The 27,751-nt window shown below is 29.7% G+C and overlaps 2 protein-coding genes across 2 annotated transcripts; both read right to left on the reverse strand.

The window, feature by feature from the left end:
- Positions 1–12,238: 12,238 nt before the first annotated feature.
- Positions 12,239–12,827, reverse strand: LOC111677778 (larval cuticle protein 65Ag1-like). Its single transcript, XM_023438967.2, has 2 exons — positions 12,615–12,827; positions 12,239–12,539 (listed from the first exon to the last, which is right to left on the reverse strand). Exons 1-2 carry the CDS (start codon positions 12,737–12,739, stop codon positions 12,338–12,340), a joined length of 327 nt encoding a protein of 108 aa, XP_023294735.1. The 5' UTR covers positions 12,740–12,827; the 3' UTR covers positions 12,239–12,337.
- Positions 12,828–15,332: 2,505 nt separating this feature from the next.
- Positions 15,333–15,803, reverse strand: LOC111677777 (larval cuticle protein 65Ag1-like). The gene is made up of 2 exons (XM_023438966.2): positions 15,635–15,803; positions 15,333–15,579 (listed from the first exon to the last, which is right to left on the reverse strand). Exons 1-2 carry the CDS (start codon positions 15,751–15,753, stop codon positions 15,381–15,383), a joined length of 318 nt encoding a protein of 105 aa, XP_023294734.2. The 5' UTR covers positions 15,754–15,803; the 3' UTR covers positions 15,333–15,380.
- Positions 15,804–27,751: the final 11,948 nt, after the last annotated feature.

The following is a 27,751-nucleotide window of genomic DNA, read 5'->3' on the forward strand; positions in this document are numbered from 1 at the left end:
ATTATACAGGAGAGCATTAAAACTTTATAAAAAATATTCATTCAGAGTAAAAAATTCAAATCACAATTTGCAAAAATCGACACTTGAAATTTTGCTAAAATGGAATGAGGGCATATATCCATATATTTTTTATAAATATGTTCAAAAATAACTGAATTTTCATATACATTTTATTAACTAAATTGGATAAAACTTGGAGACCAACAACATAAGAGACCATAGTATAATTTGCTTATGTTACGAGGAAGTCCTTGATTATCCTTTAAAAAAATTATATCACCATTTTGCTATTTATATACCTTAAATATCCAATATTTTTGAGTTGGAGGTCTGGACAATGTCAACTATAGTTATTAGTATTACAATAATGCCTTATAAGGACGAACAACTTCTTAAGTTAAAACTTTTTAAAAACTTAACAATTATCTTGTTAATATATACTTATAATTATGGATTTATATTAATGCCAAAATAACATATTTTTGTAATATATTTAAGGAATTCATAAAATTAATATGTATTCCTCCTATTCTGTAAATTGCATGCAATTATTATAATTATTTATACGATTTTTAACAAAAAATACTTAATGATTCTGATATTTTTTAACCTTAAATAAACAAAAAGTTCGAGTGTCAATATTTTTTAATGAACTAAATTCGTTTAAGTAAATTTCGAAACGATTTTGTTCTCTTTATATATACAACATACTCATGTCGAATTTTATCCAAATATTATCATTAAATAATGATTTATGTGGTATTAAGTGATTTTCAGAAGTGAATCTTATCGAGAAAATATTATAGTATATTTCATTATATAGAATTTTATTCCAAAAACATTGATTGTCAATGTGCGTTTTAGTAATTTTCGGAAAAAATTTCAGAGACTGATTCATATGTACACAAAACATAATTGTGTCTAATTTTAATCAAGATAGCTTTATTAGGCAATGAAATATGTGCCATCATAGCGGAATAAAAAATATGAAATGGAGCAAATGATGAAAGAGGTTCAGGAGCACAAAGAAGGAAATTGAAGATGATTCAAGTAGCTAATCATAGTGAACCAAGCCCATGAAATTTTAAAGGAAAACTCAGGGTACTTATTAAAAATGATGTATGAATTCCGAGGTGTTGATAACCGAGAATAAACCTAATACCTCACTCACAAGACGAACACTTCGCCGAAATCAACCTCAAAGGCAATGTCTTAATACAAGGACGAAAAAACGATAAAGTAGACGTGGAAAAAAGTATCTCCATCCTAAGCAAAGTTGTCAAAAGAAGGCACCTGGACGAATATACGATGCGGAAATCCGAAAGACAAAAATCCAAAGACCAGCAGATTACAATGAAGTCGAGAGTTTAACGTGAACACCTGCCTTGACGGCCTAATTTCACGGTGGTCTTTTTCACCCACAGGATAGACTAGAGACGGTCTACCCGCGCCCCTGAATTCTTCAATGAAGAACTCAGGTAGCAATTTTTGTACATGGCTGTGCCGGTCCATGTACAAGTACTTTGTTGAAGAACTCGAGCTATCTAATCTCTTGCCATAGTAGCCCCGTTGCGGAATGACAGGCAGCATGGGATCAAACCCAATGCAAACCCCGACAAGGAAAAAGCAATCACTGGTCTAAAGTCAATAGAAGAAGGTGACGAGTCCCAACATCAGGTGAAATCAATCTTCCGGTAAACCGGAAGGTGACCACCCTTATGATGTCATGATAGATTGCATTATTCAAAATGCAATCCCCATCATCTAATGACCCACTCCAGTGCATTCCTTAACCTCTATAAGCCCGCGCAACCACACTACTGAGATGGCCCTGTTGGTTTGGCAACAGCACCTAGAGACATATTTGGTAGTCCGAAATACCCAACAAAATGGATCAGGATCCCTCTTTTATGAACCGATCAATGTAACAAAGGACCAGTTTATAGTCCCGGCAGACTAGAGGTATTGGTAGCACCTCTTTTCCCCGGGATATTGCAATAACACCAAGGTGTAGCTTTCACCAAGGTAACATGCCCCCGGGGGGACCAGCAGAGTACAGTAGAAGATCTGCTCAACAATAAGATAGTGAAACACACAATCACGTTAAAGGGCAAACATTCAATAGAGAACAAGTTCAGCGAGGGCGTGATGTTGATAAGGTTTGCAATCATCAATATGCTGCTACACTGAAGAACTTGGTAAAAAGTATCCATCCACCAAGGATGAAGCTAAACTAGGAGTGACAAAGAAGAATTATCTATTGATGCTCTTAAACTACACAGTCTTTACGAAATGGTGTACTACCACATCGTAACTGTCTGTTACTTTATGTGTATAAGTAGTGCAATGGCTACTATGTCAACCAAGGCTCTGGAAACGTTGCTAGCTCTCTCACTTACTAAAGCATATATATAAAATATGAGGCGGCACTTACAGACGAACTACTAACAACATTAGCACTTACTAGAAACAGAACATTTTAGGAAATTTGTAACACTGATCCCAGAACCATCCGCTTGTCATGATCAAACGGATGGACGAAAGCGAACATGATGATCTATATTAAAGTCCCAGAAACAGATATATGCTACCGATAATGATAAAAATAAAGATAAAGTTATGTATATAGATCTTATAACGTTGGCAAAAAAAATTGTAATAAAAACTTATTGTCAATAGAGCCTTTTCTGACAATGTTGCTGACAACGTTGTATCACAGCTTTAAGGCACTTTATAGTGTGTTTAGTCTTACTAGCTTTTATTGTTACATAAATAAGCATTAACGGAAAATACCATTTTCGTGATAGAGGTGATAAGTGTAAAAAACGAAATGTATAGAAAGCTAAATTGTAAATTTTCACAGCAGTAATTGCTGTTGAAAAGGACATCGGTGAAAAATAAAACACACATATTGGAAAATAAACAAACGCATACAAAATTATACTTTTACTTAAAAATACCACTTTAAAAGTAGCAGTAATTTTGTATATCACGGATTCCAAGAGAAATCAAATAAGAATTGCCCAATGGATTTCAGATTTATTTAATTTTATGTAAATTTATACTCTAATAGATATATGTGTATTACACATCTACATTAAATTCTTAAAAATTAAAAAAAAAACTACGAAAAATCAAAAAAGTTTAAAACTTTGAAGGCTCATAACTTTGAGAGTTTATATCGGATTTTGTTGATTAAATTTAATACTATCACTAGACTTTCATTCTAATATAATTTTCATATTATAAAGTTTAAAATAGTTAATTTTTATGGAAATGAAATTGAATAGATTATTTGATGTTTTTTATGTAACATATAAAAATACTTATGGAGTTCAAAATTATTTTTTCGGGTTTTTTAAATGTTTTATATTGAGAAATGTTTAAAAATTAACGAAAACTCACGTTTAGTGAGTTTTCCAAGACGTTCTCTCTGTTGACAGTATTTTTAATATCATCAGTCAAAATTTGCTACTTTTTATTTTGTATTAAATATTTTCTTTATTAAACGGATATTCTTTATTAAACGGATATTTGAAAACTATTTTTATAACCTCCACCACCGTCAGTGGTCATAGAGGGTATATATAAGTTTGTCGTTCCTTAAATGAAATATTCATCTATAATCCAACAATGAATATGTATTCTGAGTCGATTTAGCTATGTCCGTCTATCTGTCTGTCTGTGAAAAACACGCTCACGTTAAAACTAAGCTAGGGATATCAACTAAAATCACCGGAAATATTTATTGTTATTCTAAGCAGATTGGTATAGAAATTTCGGACTACATCGAAAAAAATTACGTTTTTTTTCGTAATCCTGCAGCATGTGTCTCAGAAACTTTAAAAGATAATTCGATGAATTTTGTCACACATTATTGAGAGAATTCAAAAATTCTCACACAACACAAAATGTAAATATAAAACGAATAGAAATCATACTATCGGTCCACAATTGGTCATAGCTTCCATATAAGGAAGCTATAACCTATTTGGATTAAATTCGACACAAAAATGTTTCGTCTATATATGACGAATAAAAATTCAACAGAAATATGTTTTGTGTATATGTAAACCCTTTTACCAAAACTTTTCGTTCATATACAAATCACCTCCCATATAAGATTCACTTCCGAAGAGCACTTAAACGCATATTTTTCATTGTAATATAATGTTATCAGTATAAAATTTGACTTGCATATGTCTTGTGTACATTTAAATTATTCCACCAACGGTTTATTATTGGTCATAGCTGCCATATAAGGCCCACTTCTAAAAATAACTAAAACGTACACATTTCATCAATATGAATGTGTGTTTGTATGTTTAAACGTTACAGACTACTAAACGGCTGAACCGATTTTCTTTTCTTTCACAGCGTATTCTCCTATGCCACGCCCACGTATATATGAGAAACTATTAAAGCTAGAATCTTTAAACTTTTCTTGAAGACCTTTGACATTCATCTTATATTTAGAGTATAACGGGCGGACTTTCAATCGGGGACTTGGCACCTCCCATAGGAGTTTCGTTTATCATTTAGATAATATCGGGCACCGCATACATGAATAAAATACAAAATTGCGCATAAACTGTTAGATTATTCAAAATACATAGCTATGTAACATATTGTAAATCACGAAATTTACTTGAATTTATTATGTATGAACATAAATCATTATACGAAATTTTTTTTATTTGGTTCATAATTGACCACAACTCCCATATAAGGACCCTTTTCAAAAAACACTTAAACGCAAATTGACAATCAATGTTTTCGGGATTAAATTTGACATAAATTCGTATATCTAAAATTCACTGAATACCACAAAATCCACTATTAAATATTTCAAAATTGACATAAGGAGTGAGATCGAAAAATTCTTAACACACGTTTTTCATTTTTTTTGATCAAGTTACCTTTGAAAAACATGTCAGTTATTATGTGTAATGTCAATTATATTAATTTTTTTGTTAATCTGATTAAAATGAGTGACCAGAAAAAAGTGCGTACTGAAATTATTAAATATTTTCAACTAAACCCAACTTGGTCTTACAAAAAGTTGGCCAAGCATACAAAGGTCTGCCGTCAAACTGTTTCCAATGTTTTTAAACAGTGCCGGGAGAACTTGTCAGTTGATAGAAAACCTGGTTCAGGTAGAAGGAATGGTCCACATGATGTTTCTAAAGCCAAAAAATAGAACGCATTTTCAAAAGAGCTCCCAACACATCCGGTAGGAAAGCAGCTCGGTTAGCTTAGTGCTCCGTCTATTTGGTACGAAAAGTTAAAGCTAATGCAGGTTTAAAAACATACAAGGCTAAAAAGTTCCTGACAGGAACGCTGCTAAAAATTTAGAGGCCAAAAACAGAGCACGGAAATTGAAGTCAAGTTTTATAAAAAAAATATTCTTGCTGCATAATGGATGACGAAACGTATGTTCTGGCAGATTTTTCGCAACTTCCAGGTCAAAAGTTTTATGTTGCTGATGCTCGAGGGAATGTTGAAGAAAAGTTTAGGACTCAAAAGCAGACAAAATTTCCCAGAAAGTTCTTGGTATGGCAAGCAATATGCAGTTGCGGCAAAAGAAGCCAATCATTTGTTACAACGGGCACTATAAATACCGAAATTTACATCAAGGAATGTTTACAAAAAAGGCTGCTTCCATTCATAAGACTTCATAATATGTCCACTTATTTTTGGCCTGACTTGGCATCCTGTCACTATGATAAACAAGCCCTTGAGTGGTACAAGAACAATAATGTGGTATTTGTACCAAGAGAGGCAAATCCTCCAAACTGCCCGGAGCTAAGGCCAGTGGAGAGATATTGGGCTCTTATTAAAAGAGAATTGAAGAGTACAAAAAAGGTGTCCAAAAGTGTGATAGATTTTAAACGGAGATGGACTACATGTTCGAGCAAAGTGACAGAAAGCACTATAAAAACTGTAAATACATAAATTATTCTTCTAATATTTTTGACATCGTTACATAGTAAGTCATATGAGGTCTACAATCGAAACTCTACAACTCGACAGAAAAAATTTTTTCATCTTAAATGCATTTATCTTAAAAAATATTGTTTAGAAATGCACTTTAAAGAAATTAATCATTAGTTGTAATCGAATTGTTTATATTTACATCCCAATTCTGATCATAATGTATTTAATGTATTTAAATCAAAAAAATTAAATGTAATGCACGTCACAAAAAATATTTTGAGAACGATTTTAAAACTGCGTTAAAAAAGTAAATTTTCATAAGAAATGCACAGCTATAGTATTATATGGTATTTTAAATCAAAAATATAAAATCTCAAATATATGAACTATAAAGGTTTCATACCTTTTTGTTTTTTTATAGTTTTCGAACAAATTAAAACCGCCACAAAAGTCTTGTTTCTTGAAATTTTTTTAAATAAATAAATAATTATTAATTATAATATACCCTCCATCAATAATATCAACATTAGGTCGATATTTGAAATAGGGCATAAGTCAAATATGGACACATCCCACAACAGATATTATTAATTTTTATTTGAGGCTGGTCTTGGTTGTAGCTGTCCTGCGGGAAAACCTCTACCAAAGATAACATAAACAGGTCGAATTAATATGAAATAATATAATTTTTATCGTCGTGTCCAAATTTAGTTAGAAGATTTAATTTTAGGACATTTGTAAGGCGGTCAACACGGAAAGATACTGAACCCGAAGAATATTAAGTTTAGCGGTGTCAAAATCATGGTATAGAACTATTTTAGTTTTAGAATGCCTATTCACCAAATATCAACCCCTTAGAAAATCTATGTAAAGTAGTAGTTTCAAGATATGGGCTCAGGGAACCTTGTATGTGAGCTATGCCCAGTTATGAACGGATCGGAAAAAAATGTCTCAGTAATATTTTTGTGCATATGAGCAAAACTTACACAGAAAAAACTGAATATGAGTTTTAATTATCAAAATAATTGTATCAAACAAGTTTTGCACCTATAATCAAAATGATGATATCAATTACCAAATTTGAAAAAAAAAACAAGTAAGAGTTCTATATTCGGCTGTGCCGAATCTTATATACCCTTCATCATGATGTGTTTAAAGCCTTTTGTACCTTTTGAAGAACGAAAAAGTACCAAAAAGTCCCCATCTATGGGTCCTCAGTTAATCCGGGCCATACAAACTTAATTACATGTTCCTATGTTCAATATTGTAGAAATTGTAAAAAGTACCTTTTGAAGAACGAAAAAGTACCAAAAAGTCCCCTTTTACTGGTTCTCACTTAATCCGGGATATACGAACTTAATAACATGTTTCTAGGTTCAATATTATAGAAATTTCAAAAACTACCTTTTGAAGAATGAAAAAGTACCAAAAAGTACCCTTTCATGGGTCCTCACTTAATCCTGGCCATACATACTTAATTACATGTTTCTAGGTTTAATATCGTAGAAATTGCAAAAAGTACCTTTTGAAAAACGAAAAAGTACCAAAAAGTCCCCTTTTATGGGTCCTTACTTAATCCGGGCCATACATACATAATTACATGTTTCTAGGTTTAATATCGTAGAAATTGCAAAAAGTACCTTTTGAAAAACGAAAAAGTACCAAAAAGTCCCCTTGTATGGGTCCTCACTTAATCCGGGCCATACATACTAAATTACATGTTTCTAGGTGCAATATTGTAGAAAATGCAAAAAGTACCTTTTGAAGAACGAAAAAGTACCAAAAAGTCCCCTTTTATGGGTCCTCACTTAATCCGGGCCATACATACTTAATTAAATGTTTCTAGGTTCAATAATGTAGAAATTGCAAAAAGTACCTTTTGAACAACGAAAAAGTCCCTTTTTATGGGTCCTCACTTAATCCGGGCCATACATACTTAATTACATGTTTCTAGGTTCAATATTGTAGAAATTGCAAAAAGTACCTTTTGAAAAACGAAAAAGTACCAAAAACTCCCCTTGTTTGGGTCCTCACTTAATCCGGGCCATGCATACTTAATTTCATGTTTCTAGGTTCAATATTATAGAAATTTCAAAAAATACCTTTTGAAGAACGAAAAAGTACCAGAAAGTCCCCTTTTATAGGTTCTCACTTAATCCAGGCTCTACATACTTAATTTCATATTTCTAGCCAATAACAAAAACATTAGTGCTGCTCTCGCTCTGCTACTCTTGCTCTGCTGCTCTTGCTCTGCTTTGCTTTTTATAAACAAATTACAATAACAATATTTACCGTATTGTTATGTATTTTGTTTTTGTTTTTTGCAGTTTCTGTCTGAGCATGAATAAAAAATCTAAATTTTATATGAAATTTTCAGAGGTTGTCTCGGTTTTTTGCTCATATCTCCGTTATTTATGGACCGATTTTGCTGATTTTAAATAGCGTTCTTGCCGGTCGTATGTCTGATAGAATTATGGAAGATTCGGATCTCGCAGATATCTGGGGTCTTCTAAAAACTGATTTCAACAAACATACAGACAGACAGACGGACAGACAGACAGACAGACGGACATGGCTTAATCATCTCCGCTACCTATAAGGATCCAGAATATATATACTTTATAGGGTCGGAAAATTATATTATAGAAATTACAAACGGAATGACAAACTTATATATACCCTTCTCACGAAGGTGAAGGGTATAATAAAAATATATTTTTTTCCAAATAACGAATTAATCACAACAATTAATGTCAATAATTGAGACAAGATTTAAAATTGATTAAATCATTGATTGTATAAATTAAATATTTAATAAATATAAAATTGATTTGTTATTAATTTATTAATCAAGTAAATTAAACTATTTGATAGAGAATTTTTTAAAAATCAATTAAGAAGGTGATTAAAACAATGAAATTATTAATCGATTACACACAACGTTAAAGGAATATTAGACCTTTAACAATGCGTTCAGCATTTACAAAAATTATCACTTTATTGACGCAATTTAACATATAAAGTGTTTCATAAATTGTAAAGAAACTTGAATATTATATGCCTAAAATTTTATTGACTATTTAAGAATTATAAATATTGCTAGCACAAAAATTCAAAATAAAATATTAAAAATAAATCTAAAATAGAAAAGAAGGCCAGAAAATTTTTTCAATCAATTAAAAAATTAATTGAATTAATTAAAAATTTAATCAAAATTTTACACTTTAGTTTCAAACAGTTTCAAAAAACGATATAATTAAGACAAATAAAAATTTGTTTAAATAAAAAATAAAGAAAATTAAAACATGTTAATTGAAAATAAACTACCGATAATTTTTTCTGTGTATTGCAAATTTTATATGAATATGTTATAATAATCAGTTATACGCGTTTATATGATTATTGCTTCGTTTTATCGTGAGCGTGTTTACACAGACACACAGTGGTATAGGAAAAAAAAGAGGGAAATAATTCGGTAACTTCTAAACGGTTAATCCGATTTTAATGAAATTTGGTATGCACAAAGGAGGTGTTGTCGAGTTTAGGTTTTGAATTTGGACCTTATAGGCCAACCAGGGGCCCGGCGGGGGGTCCTCAAATTAGGACACCTCGGCTATGTTAAATTTTTAAAACGATCCACTTACAAATGAGTTGAAGATCACAAGAATTTATTTTTTTTAGTTGGTCTGAAGAAAAGTCAGAAGCAATCCTTAAAGCAGTATTTTCGAGTAGAGCGCCGAGTCCAATAACAGCCTTCCGATCAGTTATTTCAATAGAAGGTGGTATAATGCTTTTCTTCTTTTCATTTATTTTGTCATATGATGGTAAAACATCCACTCCTTTTTCAGATAGCGCCTTTCTTAACGTTATGTAGTTATCACGACTTAATCCCAGCTGCAACATAAGCGCAATAGCTTCTTCCTTAGTGAACGTTGTATCAGATGATGGTGTGGGTATACTCTTTACAATTCTTTTCAGTCGTCTTGGTGATGCGGTTGGAAGAATATTTGCAATTTTTATGGCATCCAAAGGCTGTTTTTCTTTTCTTAACATTGCTTTAAAAGTGTCCGAAACTTCTTCGTTAGATAAGGTTTCTAGTGAAGTTGATAACCTTTTCCTCTTAGATTTTGAGCTCATACTGCTTACAGGGAGCACCAACAGTTGATACGCAAATAGCAACTTCTACACATTCATCCAGCCAATCAGAAAATTTCGATCGAAATTTAGCAATGGAATACCGAACACTCTTCAGTTTTATATCAACTGATTTTATAAAATTTTCAATTTTACATATATCAGTTTTATCCACTTTATTTTTATGTGCAGTTTCAATATATTTCAATAAGAAGTTCACTTTATCTTGAAAAGGAGCTGAAGAGTGTTCAAATAAAATGGAGCACAAATCATTTTTTTTAGTACGATCGCCATGGTTAGAAAATTACAAATAATTACAAACAGATATAAACCTGTCTTATATATTAATTACAGGTACTTAAATTAAATTATTTTTTAAAGGGTTATGATATTCTACCTAATATGTCTAACGTATCCTTATGTAATGAATTTTTCCTCAATAGGTCACTTTAATAAGCTACCTATTAAAGTGACCTATAGGGGTAAAAATCATTGCAGTTTAAAAAATAATACCTGAAAATTTTTTAATATATGTAACAAATTTAAGAGTTAACGTTATGGATGAAAATAATAGTGCTAGGTAAATTTTCTAAAAGATGTTGAGTTTTCCCTAATTAATTTGTCACTTAAAAAACATTAGGTAGGCATGTTATATATCAATGGAGAGGTAATTTTGTCTATTTTTCAAAAGTGTATATAATTTTTGAAAATTAAAAAATTCGCGGAATACTTTTTTTAAAAAAATTAAAAAATGTTTTTTATTCAGTTTTTGCGAAGATACAAATTTTTCAAATTGCAATAAAAATTTTATTTATGAATATTTTTTGATGAAATTTTACAGTTAGGTAGATTTTTTTACTCAAAATCTAAAATTAAATAAAAAGTTCGAATTTTCTTATTAGAAATCCCGGAATTCCCAAAAAAGTTTTAAAAATCCAAAAAATGGGATTTTTTGGTTTTTTGCCTATTATATCCATACCAGGGGCGGGGTTATCGAAACCCGTTACAAAATGATTAAGAACATATTGGGTCATATAAAACAGGTCACTATAATTTGATATCGACTATGCGATTTGAGAATTTTTGCTCAAAATTGAATTTTCTATAAAAAAATAGGGTTTTTGGATGGACCTGGTCCCCTCGGTATCAAAAATTTTTAGGTTTTGTTTCATTTATCGTATTTTATGTAAAGTCAGCTTTTCAAAAAGTATAAATTCTATATACATCTTCTTAGAAACTTTTTAGATAACTTAAAAAGAAAAAGATACTTTTTTCCCAAAAAAATGGCAAAAAATCGCCTTTTTTTAATTTTTTAAATTAAAATGCCTATAACTTTGGACTCAGTCATGATTTTTACATAATTCTTTCACTGCTTGATATATAAACTTGTTGTTAAGCGAATAAAAGAAGAAATGGCGAAAATCGGGAATATTTGGACCCGCTATTATCAAAAAACTAAAGAAAGAACGGTAATAATTTTAAAATTTTAATTTTCAAATGCGAATATCTCCTAAACTATAAGAGATAATTTACTGCTATGACGACATTTTTTATAGTGCTCGATGAGGAGATTCTATATACGATTTTTTTTTAAATCGGAACTCAAATGAAGAAATAGGATCGTTTTAAAAATTTAACATAGCCGAGGTGTCCTAATTTGAGGACCCCCGCCGGGCCCCTGGTTGGCCTATAAGGTCCAAATTCAAAACCTAAACTCGACAACACCTCCTCTTTGTGCATACCAAATTTCATTAAAATCGGATTAACCGTTTAGAAGTTACCGAATTATTTCCCTCTTTTTTTTTCCTATACCACTGTGCAACAGCAAATAGTGCAGCAAATACAATGATGAGTTTCATGTTGGTTGATATTCTTTAGAAAGTTTTTAACTTAATGGTTGCTTTCTTTGAAATATTCTAGACTTTTTATAGATAAATTTTGTGGTAATAAAATTAAGAAGCAAAATTTCTTTTAAAGGTGTATTGCAGAACCAGCTTAATTAAATTCAATTGAATTTGAAATGGCTATTACAAAAGAACACACCTTAAAACAGTTATTTTAAAAACTAGAATATTTTTAAAATAAAATGCAACACGAATTGTTAATATTTATTATTGTTAAAAACCCATACAAACACCTGATGAAACCAATTAAAAAATATTAATTATATAATTACTTTCTTTGCCTTTATTAGGGAATTGAATAATACTTTCGATTTAGACACTTTGAGGTTTTTAGTTTTAACAGATCTTTTTTTTTTTTTGACTTAATGACCAGTTGGTACATTGGGCAAATGGGCACCCTCGGGTTGGAAACCATTTTCATCAGCTACATAGTTGACAGTGTAGGTTTGACCATCATCAGCTACAAAGGAGTAAGAACCACGTACGACAATAGCTTCATCTTCTGAACCAACATTCTTCAATTGACCTTCCTCTTGATGGGTCTTGCCATCACTAGTCTCCAAACTGTGAACAGATGTTTATATGTTTTGTAATGAATGAATGAACTGAAATGTATAAATTATTATAGAAAATACTTACGCAAAGTTGTAACCTTCTGGTCTGACATCAGATTCCAAACGTAAAACCTCAGCATGAGCGTAATCCTGAGCTGGAGCGGCCAAGGCAACAGCAAATAAAGCAGCAAAAATGATGGCGATTTTCATGTTGTTGTTGGTGTTGTTAATTATTAATCCGTTTAAAAGAGAAATTAAGTTTTGTTGTATTCCAACAGAATCGTTTGAGATTTATGATGTTTAATTTCGTTTTTCTAGCCATTTAAATAGCAATTCGTCAGTCAGTCCATTATTACGTTGTTAGAAACTTTAAAAAAAACAAATCATCACTTTTTTTGGCTTTTTTCTATTTTTTTAGTTTTATTCATTATAAGCGTAATAATTGCAATTTGTCAAAATTATTATTTTTTAATCTGACATCTTCTTGTCTTTCTATTGCTAGTTATTGTCTATTTTCTTTTCGTCAAACTTGTGTTAAAAACTGGTAAATTTTAAGAAATTCCATAACAAATCAACGCAAACCAACATCAAAATTTCAAAAATATTTCCACATTGCAATCAACTCTCTTCCCATTAAAGCATTTGTTTTAATTTAGCTTTTTAAAGTTTTTAATTAATTATTAATTACTATTCTAATAGTGCATTATGCCACTGCATAGATGAATATATTAGGGTAATATCTATTCTAGTGGAATATTTTTTGCAGTTGACAATTGTTTTGTTTCGAAATTAAACCAATTTGGCTGTAACATCAGGTCGTATTGTGATCATTTGATAAAGTTTAACTGAATGAGACATTCGGTGAAAAACAAACCCAACTTGAATTAGATTTCAAAATCAAATTTATAAAGTTTACACCTATTAAAGGCGTTATTTGGAAAAATTAACATTAAGGACCCATTAGTAATCGTTTATTTACAGTTGTAAGTTTAGCCTATATCGTCTGTCTCTCCGAGATAGTAAACTTTATTTCCGCTTAGATTTGTTTTATTCGGTTAAGTTGCAGCCTAATAATATTTTAAATTTACTCATCAATTTATTAATTAACCAAAATATTTGCTATTTTTTGTTTGTTTTTAACAATTAGTTCTTATAATAAGTTTTTTGTTTTCTTTGGTTTTGCAAATACAATAATAAATGTTCACACCTAAGATGCATTCACATCGTTGAAATATTTTATCAATTAATCATGAAGAGTATAATTCAGATATTGTTATTTACAGTTTGTTATCTTAAAAGAAATCAAAATTTCGAAAAAAATGTTTGATATTAACGATTTTTTTATTCGTAACCATAAACTAATATATTTATTAGCTTATCACAACAGAAAGCCAAACAAATATATTATTAAGACAAACTAATTTTTTTAATAAATATTAAGTAATTATTAGACTTGGTTAGTTTGACTGCATTTGTAAAACTTTAGTGTTATTGTAATTAGTTCAATTACAATTATTTGTAATTGTAATAGAAGTTATTCCATTAACAACTACATATAATAGTCATTGAAAATTTTAAATTACAATAATTTGTAATTGTAAATTTTGTTTGTTAAATTTACATGCAACTTGTAATTAGTGAAATTTTAGTTACAGTAATTGTAATTGGGAAATTCAATTAAAATGAATAGTAATTTGTAAAACATTAATTACTTTATTAGTCAATTACAAATAATTGTAAATATATTTGTAATAAAAATAATTGTAATTGGTTATTGCTCTATTACACATTACAAGTAAATGTAAATGACCAAGTAATGAATTACTTTGTATAATCATTTCCTCTAAGTCCGGCAGTTTTTAACTGATAGGGCTGAAAATTTGTGTTTGACCTACTATCCAACGTTTGTGCAAATTTCGTCAAAATCGATTTTTGGTGTTAAATTACTTGACATGAAATTTCCCAGTGTGTGCTTAGACATAATAAGTACTTGTAATTGACCATGTTATGAATTACTTTGTGTAATCATTACCCCTAAGTCCGGCCGTTCTTGACCGATTGGGCTGAAAATTTGTGTCTGACTTGCTATCCAAAGTTTGTGCAAATTTCTTCAAAATCGATTTTTTGAGCTAAGTTACTTGACATGAAATTTCCCAGTGTACGTTTAAGTGTTCTTAATCGTATATAAAAAAACAAAAGTTTTGCTTATTTTATCAATTATTTGAAAAATGTGTCTGAATCTGAATTTTTAAACGTTTAAATTATATACGAGTAATATACTATTTTTAAGTTGCATATTGTTTTGTTAAATATTTGAATATTCATTTGTATATTGTGAGAACATTAATCAAATAAAACAAAGATAAGAACTGGTTGTTTAGTTATAAATCTGTAGAATTATCTATTGAGTTAAAATTATTGTTTGTCTAGTTTCTGTTTAGTATCGTTTTGGATATTAAAACAATAAAATAAGTGTATACGAACAAATCACTTATATCTCATAATATTTGAAGGACTATAATAGAGTTGTTTGAGGAAAAACTTGGCAACAGTACAGAGTGTTAGATCTAGGACAGATCTCCATGACCAGATCAATTTACTAAAACCGTCTTAAGTGAAAAGGGCATACAACTTGTCCATACATATTAATTAATTTGATAAAGTTGAAGTCTATTGTAGTATAAGGTTTTCATTAGTCCCATGTGAGCTAAGATCAAAGATCACATACGGATGTGGAGTGTGTATAGAAATTCTGTCCGTCCATGTAAATATTGTAAACATTATAAATAAAAACAAATCAAACTTTAAACAAATGTTATTGTAATTTTTTATTTAATAAATAACAAAAATTTTAAGCAGAAGTTGCAACAGGCAAATGATCACCTTTGGGTTGGAAACCATTTTCATCGGCAATATATTCTACACTAATAGTTTGACCGTCAGCGTTCACATAGGTGTAAGCACCTTGCACAGCCAATGATTCATTTTCCGATCCAATATTTTTCAGCAGACCTCTAGCTTCGGCCTTAACACCATCACTTGTTTCATAGCTAAACAAAATCAATCGATTCAACACTAAGTTATTCTCTTTTTCATTACACTTACGCATATTTAAATGATTCGGGTCCTACTTCAGATTCAGATTTTAAAACAATTGCATCCTCAGGGCGTGGAGCAGCTAAAGTAATGGCAAAAAGTGTTACAAAAACTATAGTTAATTTCATTTTGTTTTCTGTACTTTAATGTTGAAGGATCAAAACTGTGTGATGCATTAACTATCAAGGCAAGCGTTTTTATAGGATTGTACTAGTGTGGCCCTAGTGACCATATTTCAAGTACAAGCATGTAAACTGGTTTAGCATTACAAGTACAAGTACTACGATTGCTTGCACTATATACATTTTTATAAATACTTCTTAAAATTTTAAAGTCCATGTATAAAAAAATTTTTGGCAGTTCAACAACTTTTCTTTTTATTTGTTCACTTTTAACTATACACATGTTATTTTCCATATGTTTATGGACAATTTCATGTCAAGTGTAAAAAGTTGATTTAGATGGAATTTGCATCAAGGTTAGTGTTATTGGATATTAGGCCAGACAGCTATCCAGTCAACAACTCCCGAAGTTAGAGGGGATCAAAGTTGGTCATTTTGGTCATAAAAATTGTGCCATAGACATCAGAAAGTTATATCTTCCATCTTATAAAAAATTTTTAAGTTTTCCAAATTTATATATTAAATTCGTTTACTTGACACAAATGTGAACTTATGTATATTCGTCAAAGATATTAAACTATATATATTTTTTAATATCTTTGTCCTAAACATAATACTACCCATAAAATAGTGCTTACAAACATACAAAGTAAAATCAAAAATTAAATTTACTTAAAAAGAATATAATACAAAAAATCACTCGACAACACCTCCTTTTTGTGCATACCAAATTTCATTAAAATCGGATTAACCGTTTAGAAGTTACCGAATTATTTCCCTCTTTTTTTTTCCTATACCACTGTGAGACAGACGGACATAGCTAAATCTACTCAGAATTTGATAAGGACCCAAAATATATATACCTTTTTGGGCCTTAGATCAATATTTCTTGGTATTTCACACGAAATGATAAAATTATATATACCCTCTTAAACTGCTAGGGTATAAAACATAATGAAACTAAACTAAACTATTTTTTTCAACCGATTTAAATAATGTTTCAATAATCAGTTTAAAAATATATCATTTATTAGATTGCAACCTTCTACATTTCATTAGTTGCTTTCGATCTACTTTGGATTATGTATGTTATATATATACATATAGGTTACATATTTTGATATATATATTTAATATGATAAAATCACCAAAAACTGTCTAGCAACGGTGGGTTTGATTTGCGTAACGACAAATACGTTGCGTTATATTACATTATATCACAGCCTTGATTTGCATTCAGTATTCGTTAGTCTAAATTTGTTTGTTATTCTATTGTCAGAAATGTGTGTTTTGTGACTCCCAAGGATATTTTAAAAATATGTATTTAAAGTTATTATCCATGCATTTTTAGAGAATGAACTTGTCAACTTCGTTCTGGGTTGTTATTAGCTTGTATTTTGTTATATTTATTTGATGTGGACAATTTTCTTTTTTTTCTTACTATCGTATTGGTCGTCATTAAAGTTGTTTTTGACGTGAAAATAAGTTACATTAAATATAAATTAAAGTGTCAGCACATTGTCGTTATTTAGTTCTAATAAATTCAATGGAATTATATTCTATATATGTATGTACATTAGACCGACTCACAGAAAGTGGTACTTGAGTTACCCCCTGTTATGTACTAATATGATGTTACCCAAAATAGTTTGTATTTAGTGTTGTCCATTCGTGAGCTGGACAGTTTATAAGAAAATATCGTATGGAGGATACGATTTTTCATGTTAAATTCAATATTTTATCCAGCTTCAAATAATTTTTGTTATGTTTTATAGTGGTTCCCAAAATATTTCTAGTCTATCAATGGCCGTTCGATACCCGCTTACAAAATAGACCTTATTTAGTTATTTTTTAGATTTTACAGTATTTTTTAAACAAAATATATTATATGTGGTATCATTTGAAAGGTTTCTTGAGCCAAGTTTAGTGGTGCTCAAAATTTGCAAAATTTTGCACACATTTTATATTTATTAGTGAAAAACCTTACAATTTTAAATATTTTGAAATATGACAATTATGAGCAAACGGTTATTTATGATTAATACATCAGTGGACGCGGCTTTAAAACCCCTTTCAAACGAAATCCCATATTGGATATTTTGTTTCGAAGCAAAAATTAAAAAAAAATATTCCAAATAATCGGATAATTCAAAATTATTCGGTTAATCGAATAAAAAGCAAATGAATGTATGTTGTTGTTATAATTATTTCTTTTCTACAATATTTTTCTTCCAATAACAAACAAAATTATAATTTTCCACAATTTTAAATACAATTCTATTAACTTTTATCTCAAATATTAGAAATTATTTATTTTCATGTGAAATCCTCCTCTATACAAAAAAAATTAGTTTATTAGGTTTATGATTTGGAGATTTATCAACAAGTTCCAGAATGCATACGTTCCAATAATACGTTTAAAAATAAGTTTTTCTTAATCGGTTAATTGATATAAATTATTCGGTTTATTCATTATTTGAAATTTTAAAATTTTTATTTATTCGAGCGATAAATCGTCAAAAATTAATCGATTAACCGATCGACGCTTAATCGTTTGAATACCCTAGTACAAACATACCTACATATGTATATGTATAAAAATTAATGTGTTCGCTTTTACGAATTTTATATATCTTTCATAATAGTGTGTTTAAAGAAAATTAATGTTATATATCTTTCCCGACAATGATAAAAAAACAAAGAAGTGAAAATGTTACATTCGGCTGTGTCCAGTCGCATATAACCACCATCAAACCGTATGCCGTAAAAGAAATGCTCTCCTATTAGCATCAGGGTGATATTTGAAATAAGGCATAAGTCGATTATGGACTGAGATCTTTTCAACTAACAAAATATTTATTTGTAAAAGCAAAATATGAGAGCCTTCCATATAATTTGGAAGGCTCTCAAGGAACTTGGAACTTGAACAAATTTTATTGAAGGGAACCTTGTAAGGCGATAAAGCCAATTATGCACCGATCGTCACTAAATTGGGAAAAGATTTTGGCTAGCATAAAACTTATGTTTATCGAATTTCGTCACTATAATCATATTTTTATGCTAGTAATGAGCATTTTCAGAAGGGGGCATATATAGGAAGTAGGCTCATTCATGGAAAGATCTTTAAAAAAAATGGTAGAAAGCTTTTGGCATGTAAGAAACTTACGAATGACGCATTTCATCGCTTTCTTCGTATTTTTAAGCCAGTAATGTGTGTTAAGGTCATTTTATGAAGGTCATTTAAGGTCATTTTATGAAGGGGTCATTTTATGAAGGGGTAGGGTCAATTTTATACAGATCCACATACAAGTAGGCAGAAGCATTTTTGTTCTTGAGGAACTTAATTGAATCAAGTTTTATTGTTATATTTATATTTATATCCAGAGATGCAAGTTAAAGTAATTTTCAAAAGGGGACATTGTATGCGCGGTAGGGTCAATTATATCAAAAGGGTATTTATGGTCAATAGGTTAGAGAATAAAACAGTGAAAAAATTAGTCCAATACCTCTTAAAGTTAAACCGAACATTCGATTTGAATTCTGCAAATTTCGAAAAAAAACTAATTTTTTGTAATATTTTACAATATATGTCCTAATTCTTTACTGTTATAAATTTTAAACAAAATATTTACTGAATATTATTTCTCAAATAATACAAAATACGTCCCTGAAATTACATATAAATCGGGAAATCCTAAGGCGTCAAAAAGAGTTTTGTCTCCAAAACGTGACCTGGTCGAGATAGATGTATACTTCGATATTGATATTGTGATATTGATACTATGTGATAAATGTTGCATTTTACATATCACTGTTATAGAATCATAATTTACATATATTAAATATTTCAAAACGATATAAAACAGAAAAATTGGTTTAAAAATGTGAATGTTTTTAAAAATTTCCCAGGCCATTAACGTGTCTCAGATCACTTGATTAGGAAATGTGGACAAAATGTAACTTATTTGGAAAATATTCTAATAAATATGTTTTACTACATAAAATATATCTACATTTTCTTGAAATGAGGTCAAACTTAAAATGACAACAATAAAATATATTCCCAAAATTCAATAAATCAGCATTATTAAAGCTCTATATAATTTAAAAAAAATAAGGGTTAATTTTGTTGTTGTTATTTTAAATATGGGACCATATATTATAAATTCCTGTAATTTTTGAAAATACAGCAAAAAAATAATTATTATTTCGACATGTTTTAATGAGAATTTCCAAATATTGCTAAATATTTTGTTCAAAATGTTTAGCAGTAAATGACATATTTTCCAAAATATTATAAAAAATAGTTTTGCGCGAAATTTGCAGATTTCAAATCGCAGGTACAGCTTAACTATAAGAGGTATTGACCTAATATTTACCCTGTTTATTGCCTAATCTTTTGATCAAAAATACCCTGGTGAATTTTAAAAATTTTAAAATTTGTTTAAGAAAGATTTAAAAAATTTGTTAAACAGAGATTTAAAAAAAGCGAAAATGAAGTTTTGAAACTGCCATGTAAAAAAATAATTTTTTAAGTTAAATTTTTTCTACATTTCCTTATCAAGTGATCAGAGACATGTTAATGGTCTGGGAAATTTTTAATTAAATTCACATTTTTCAACCAATTTTTCTGTTTACATCTAAACATTATGATTCTTTAACAATAAAATATAAAATATTTACTTAATAGTGTACATCGTTACTGTCAAATTTTGAAACATTCATGGCAAATCATTGTTGCCACTTGAGAACCCATTATGTAATAGCATGAACAATTTATGAATGAATTAACAATACATCCAAAATATTGAATTCAATCCAATGAAGTTCACTATTTTAAATTGTTGATTTTTTTCCTTTGGCCCATTTGATGTTTACAAAATAATACTTTCAGATATTAGACAGCCGCATTATGAGGGCAAATGTGTTGTGTGAGTGTGGAAATACACCCGCGAACATTTACATTATCCAATTTATAAATGTGAGTACGAGTAAATATGTCTGTGTCTATGAATTTTGAATACCTTGGTGAATTCCGATAGACGGCAAGTACATACAAACATAATACAATAATAATCGCCTGTTAGACTGTCTGCTTGTGTAATCTGTTTCAAGTTACGATTACTAACTATTTACCTGCACTAACTCGTCTAACATTTATTTAACAACATAATTTGTACCATCAGTGTAACTACTATGTAAAGCTGTTTATTAAACGAGTAAGTTGAATTGAATTTTCATGTGTCGGGAAACTGTAATGTTAATGTTCAGAATATTAAGTACACTATAATAATTTTATGCAATAATGAAAAAAGTGTTTCATAGTTACTATGAATTATACATATGGGCAATTCCAAAAAAATTTTACCAAGAGAGAAAAAATCCAACTTTTAGACCTTTGAAGATAATTAAAAAAACTAGTTCTAACGGTAGATCTAAAATGTATAAACCTAAACCGTACCGCTTGCATATAAAGTTTACGCAGTAGTTTAACATTTTTTTAAAATAATTCTCGAACTATTGGAGATATCGTATCGAAAAAGTTCAAGCTGTAGTGCTTTTTTAATTTAATTACATAAAAAAGGCAACATAAAAAGGCAACAAATGTAATTATAAGCTACTACCCATTTCCCTACAATCACCGAGATACCAATTAACTTAAAAATAGTTATACAAAATCTGAATGTATTCAAAATACACATTGATGTCGAATTTTATCCAATAACTTTGTTTATTTTTGTGTGTTGAATTAATTTTCGAGAATGGTTCTTATATGGGAGCTGAGACCAATTATGGACCGGTGCGGAAAAAAATTGTACATCCACAAAATACAAATGCAAATAATTAAATATATGCGTTTAAGTAATATGGCAGCTATGACCAATTAAAACTGATACAAATCTACGTTTGTTATATGATTTCTGTTCACATTATATCAGTCACGAGCAAAACTGAAATTCTAATGCACGCGTGCATAGGCCAAGAAATTCTGCTGACGCTTTGTTGACACACCTACACTATAAGCTTGTGTGTATTAGTGTGTCTGTGTTTTACTAAAATGACCACTTGTTTGTTGCTTTGTTACGATCTCAGAGATCAAAATCAAATCAGTTGCTGTTCAGCTTTTGTAGAAGCAAGATCACGTTGCGGATTTTTTTATGCTTATGATTTTTTCTCTTTTATTACACCTAGCAAAATGTTTGATATAAATTGGGAAAATGATTTCCTTTTTATAGAAAACATGGACGGTGAGGCACAATGCGTCGAATTTTTAAAAACTTTATCCAATAAAGATACAAAACACCTTACTAATTGTCTTAAAAATCCCGACTTTCTATTAGATTTCGCATTTTTATGTGATATTACCGAGATATTAAATGACCTTAATTTATGCCTGCAAGGTAAAAATATAAAAATATTTCATTTGAATAGAATTATTCACCAATTTAGTACAAAATTAGATCTCTTAATAAATCAATTAAAAAGTAATAGTATATCAAATCTTAAGAAAACTTCATCAATATTCATAGTATTTAATTTTAATACGTTTGATTGTATTCAGAAATACGCCAAAATAGTTGAGTCTATAAAAAAGAATTACAATGACAGATTTCAAGACCTAAAATTTATAAAAAAAAACAATAGAAATACATGATAATCCCCTTAGATGTGAAATAGAAGAGCAAGATGCTTTTCTTCACGAAGAATTGCATAAAATGCGTAATGATTTTGAAGTTCCTATGGAATCTGGGGAAAAATTTTGGCAAAAGATAGATGATACAAAATATTTCAATTTAAAAAACGAAATATATAAGCTATATTCCATGTTTGGCAGCACATATAACTGTGAGGTGGCATTCTCAAGTATGAAACTGATTTTAAGTAAATTGCGGAATAGGTTAACTGATCAACACATTGGTGTCTTATTGCGTATTAAGGAATATAAAGGAAACATTGATTTTGATAGATTATTTGAACTTTAAATTAAGTTCAGTTAATATCTCGGTAATATCCCTTAAAAGTTCGAAATCGAATAAAAAGTCGTGATTTTCTTAATGATATTTCAGTAGTTTTATTTAATACTACTTTTTAAAAATACTACTACTTTTCTTAAATGAAAAACTCTTTTCCTTTATTCCATTTTTGTTTAAAATGCCCAAAAGTTCATGAGTTTTTCTCGTCGTAAAAAGTATTTGCAATAGAAAACAAATTTCAAAACTTTTCTCAGTGTACCACCATTTTGTTATAACGTGCAGTCATCTCTCTGCTGCTTAACGCACACAAATATATACATGGTGGTATGTGTTTGCCCATGACTGCATTATATATTATAAAATTTTAAGTTTATACCGATATATTTGAGGAAGTTATTAAAGATATATCCAATATATTTTCAGAAAAATATACCTTTGTATGAGGGCTATGAGAATTATTATGAGTTTAAACATAATTCACTGAGAGAAAAAACGAATTTTCTTTGATAGTTTCTGAGAAAACTCCTCAGGAAATAGAAAAAAGCGTAGTTTTTTATAGGTAGTGAAATTTTTACTCATAGCTTGGTAATGACTTGTAATTGTAATCACTTACCTATTAACACACTTTTCAATAACTATATTTCTTTCTTAATACATATAAATACTTTTATAACGTCCTTTAAATAATGTGTTATATATTTTCAAATTAATTAGTCAGCTTCTGCGTCAAGATATAGGAGTTTATACTTAATGATATTGTTGAGATTAATTTTAGCATTTTATCTCCTTACCAGGTAATGAAAGTTTTTGCTGGAAAACTACTTATCCAGACAGGCGAAAATATTTAAAGAATTATAAAGTAAACTTTTTGTATGAAACTGATTTAACGAGACTTTTAATTATGATTACCCATAAAATTGTACTTTAATTTAAACTACTTTTTTCATAAACGACTTAAATGTTGAACATTCCAGCAAAAAAAGATCTTCCAAAGAAGAGAACAAAAGTAGAATTTACTCTATGGAAGTACTAAAGAAGACCTGAAGAAGTGATGATTTTAACACGAAATCTGAAGTTATTCTTATGAAGTAATTTTATGTTATGTTAATTTTTTAGGAATACAACTAATTTGACTTTAATAATATTAATAAAAATAAATAAATTACACACATTTATCAACCAACTTCAAAAATAAAAATCTAGTAAATTTCTTACTAGATTTTAAAGTGGAAGCTAAGGCTTTTATAATGACATATGTATACGATGTTTATGTGTGCATTTCATCAGCTACTTATCATGTTTTATACCCACCATCAAAAAAGATGAGGGTGTATTGTATGTGTCCTTCCGTTTGTAACTTATCGATATATCTTTATAAGATTTTTAAACGCCCTGCCTATCATCTGAAAACACGATAGGACGAACTAGAGAGTGGAAATTTTTAACAAATACTTTTTGTTTGGTAATGAAAATGGGCAATATATGTCTACGATTTAACCTAGCACCCATATAAGGTTCTCTTCAGGAAATTACTATAAAGCATATCATTATAGAAACTAAATTCTACATAAACACTTTACAATTCGTAAACAACCTTCTCACATTATATCAGTTTGCCTTGCTTTAGGTATTACCTGTTTCATTAATTGCAAGTATTTAAAAAATCCATATAATTACTTCTAAACTTTTAACAATGCAAAATTTAACTTATTATAAATAACAAAAAGCAGTAAAAGATTTGTTTCAATAATAACAGATCTTTTGATTTGATATTCGTTTTACAAAAAAATTAATGTAATTCTTTGTTCAGTATTATTATAAAACATGGGTAAAGAGTAACATTGAAATTTTATTCGATATTAGATTAATCGACAAAAATTGTTCTAATTATTCTTTATTCTAAATCGGAAATTTTTTATTCGTTGTAAGAAAAATTTTTCCTCGATTAATCGAATAATTTGTATTCGAATGACAACCCTACTTGCTGGATATCTTTGAATTGAAAATTCGTTAATCGGTGATTAATTCAATTACAGACATTTTACAAAAATAATATTAAAATTCTCATCAAAAATTATATTAAACAATTGCTTTTACTGAGTTGTATTTAAAAAAAGTTGAACGCGTTTAACTTAAATATGTTCTCAAGTTTGTTGTTTTCGATGATAACAAACATATATATTTAGTTGTTAAACATATAATTTCATATATATATGTGTTTCTAATTTAAATTTGCGGTCATAAACATATATTTTTTTCAATTCAATTTTTTTTTTCAATTTTGTTCAATTATTCCAACAAATGTTAATTTTTACCATATTTTTATTAATAAAGTTATTGTGTACGGAATGTCATTAATTAGCAAATATTCTATCTTTCAATGCAAACGAATATAAAAAAATAATAAATTAATAATAGTTTACAATAAAATTATAATATGTACATTGTACAGTGTACATATACAAATATGCTAAAAATAAAATATAAAGAAAAATTTAGCAACTGAATAAAACACACAATACATACATATTTATATGCAATAAAATAAAATATTATTTTCTACGATTTAATTAAGTTACGTTGGTATTGAATACCACCAACTACTAAAGTATAGTTACCATCATGACACTTAGTCGATGTGAGGGATTGACAGAGGCAACAACCAGTCAGGTAGTTATTTATTCATTCATTCATTTCATCGACTCACTCAGCAAGGCATTAGACAAATAAAACATCATCAGATACAAGTTCTTCTGCCTCTATATAGCAAATAACCAACCAATCAACCACCACATTAAATGTATTTAACGTTTCACCACTTTTTGCTAATAATGAGCAAATATTTGCCAGTAATGTGATGTAAGGTTATCAGCAGGCACTATAATCACACAGGCTTCAGGTTACCGCCACACACCATGAATGGACATGAGTAAGAAGAGAGTAGAGCTGTAAGAGCTCAAATGAAATTTATTCCGATTGTGACGAGATAATAAACGAAAGAAACATATTGGTAAAATAATAAAATCATTTTTGCTTAAAGCACATTATGCTCACCAGCTCAAATAGCGTACTTTGTCTATCCGACTACAGTTCAGAGTTGCCAAAGTGTTATTAAAAATATAGTTATCAGTTGTTATATGTTCGATCATATCGTCCCTGTTTTGCCCACCGGAGCATGTTACCTTGGTGAATTCTGAGCTGCTAGCAATACCTCTAGTATACCGGTATTATAAGCTGGTGATGTCAAATGTATCCTCGGCTTCGCCTTGGAATGATTTAGCATGGGGTGGAAAGTTGCCCGCAGGACTTGTCCTGGATGGTCAGTTGGTTGATGTTCCTTCGAAATCCTTGTAGTGGCTGTGGGTTAATATCTAAAATCGCAGGAAGGGAAAGTTGGTTTGGTTTAAATCATGGTAATCTTTCACCATGATCATATAAAGATAAGCACGGTAGATCGGTACAAACAACAGGGTAGGATGTGGAATAATCATTAAAACGATGTGTTGACTGTTGGATATGATGTATCTGATGGAAGAGATAAAACTGTCGGAATATATGGAAGTATCGAAAGAGATGGAAGTGTCGGATGAGACGAAAACGTTGAAAAAGTAGATAATTAAAGAAGGTTAGATGGATTGGATTTTGGCTGCATACTTAAGTAAGATTGATGGTTTGGTGATAAAGTTTATTCTTTGTTTTATCGGCCGAAGCAACAGAGCATCATGAAGTGGTTGTGTGACTAATGGTTGTTAATACTTCCTGTACGGATCGTTAGAGGATGGGGACACTACGGCGTCGCTCATGACTGTGTATATACATACCTATTGGTCTATCTCGGTTTGGACCTGAGATTACAGATTCTATGGGTGCGATGTTGGGGTCTTCGTTGACCCTTCTCTTTCGATTCGTCTGGTACTTTTCAGCCTATAGGGTAGCTTGCTACCTATCTTTCCACAACGTGATCACTTGGTAAGATATTAGATAGCTCGAGCTCTTTAACGATGTGCTTGAACATGGATCAGACATTCCATAAACAAAGATTGCCACCTGAGTTCTTCATAGAAAAATTCAGTGGGGCATGGTAGACCGTGCCCCTAAATTAAATTTCACATTAATGAGGGTAATAGTGTACTAACATTTATTCAGATGTAGAACTAATTGTAATTAGGTCCAGTAAAAATTAATATTGAGTTTCGGTTATGGACCACTATTAGGTGAACGATTTGTGTACTTACAAACATATTCCTGTCGACTACTTTTCCGACATCAGTATTTATAATGATCAATATTAGGTCAGTTTAAAAACATTTTATCAGAATGATCTACCGATCCGGAAAAAATATGATTGAATAATTTTATCTTATCCTGATAACTTTGTAATTCAATGAAATTTATGCGTTAAAGTGATTTTCAGAAGTGAATCGCATATGGGAGCTATGACCAATAATGGACCGATCCTGAAAAACATCGACTTTGAATTTTATCTCAATAATTTAATAATTCAATGAAATATATGCTTTTAAGCGAATTTCGGAAGTGGACCTTATATGGGATCTATAACCAACTATGGCCCTATCCGAAAACATTTTTTTAGGCTTATTTATATATAGACAAAATGTTTTTGTGTCGAATTTAATCCAAATAGCTTAATTAATCAATGAAATATGTGCGTTTAAGTGATTTTCGGAAGTGGACCTTATATGCCAGCAATGATCAATACTGGACCGATCTAGAAAAAGATGAGTAAAATGATTAATGTATACATAAAACATATAATGATCAATTTATAATTCAATGAATGAATGAATAATTTATGTGGACCTTATATGAAAGCTATGACCAATTGTGGAACGATACAAATCCTCTTTGATAGTGTGATTTTTTTTTTTTGTATTATATTGACATGTACAAAATTTTGTATTTATATTTTATATAGATTATATAATTTCCGGATATATGTACCTTTATATGGGGGCTATAGAAACTTTTAAATCAATAGTCATGATTTTCTACATACTTGATCCCTGATA

This window comes from Lucilia cuprina, chromosome 2 (assembly GCF_022045245.1).
Source record: "Lucilia cuprina isolate Lc7/37 chromosome 2, ASM2204524v1, whole genome shotgun sequence".
In the NCBI taxonomy this organism is placed as follows: Eukaryota; Metazoa; Arthropoda; class Insecta; order Diptera; family Calliphoridae; genus Lucilia; species Lucilia cuprina.

Bases quoted from the DNA above. Each gene is read 5' to 3' on its own strand.
- LOC111677778 (XM_023438967.2), bottom strand. From the start codon at position 12,739: ATGAAAATCGCCATCATTTTTGCTGCTTTATTTGCTGTTGCCTTGGCC. The intron at 12,540-12,614 runs GTAAGTATTTTC...ATCTGTTCACAG, and splicing joins CCAGAAGGTTACAACTTTGC to TTTGGAGACTAGTGATGGCA.
- LOC111677777 (XM_023438966.2), bottom strand. From the start codon at position 15,753: ATGAAATTAACTATAGTTTTTGTAACACTTTTTGCCATTACTTTAGCT. The intron at 15,580-15,634 runs GTAAGTGTAATG...GATTTTGTTTAG, and splicing joins CCCGAATCATTTAAATATGC to CTATGAAACAAGTGATGGTG.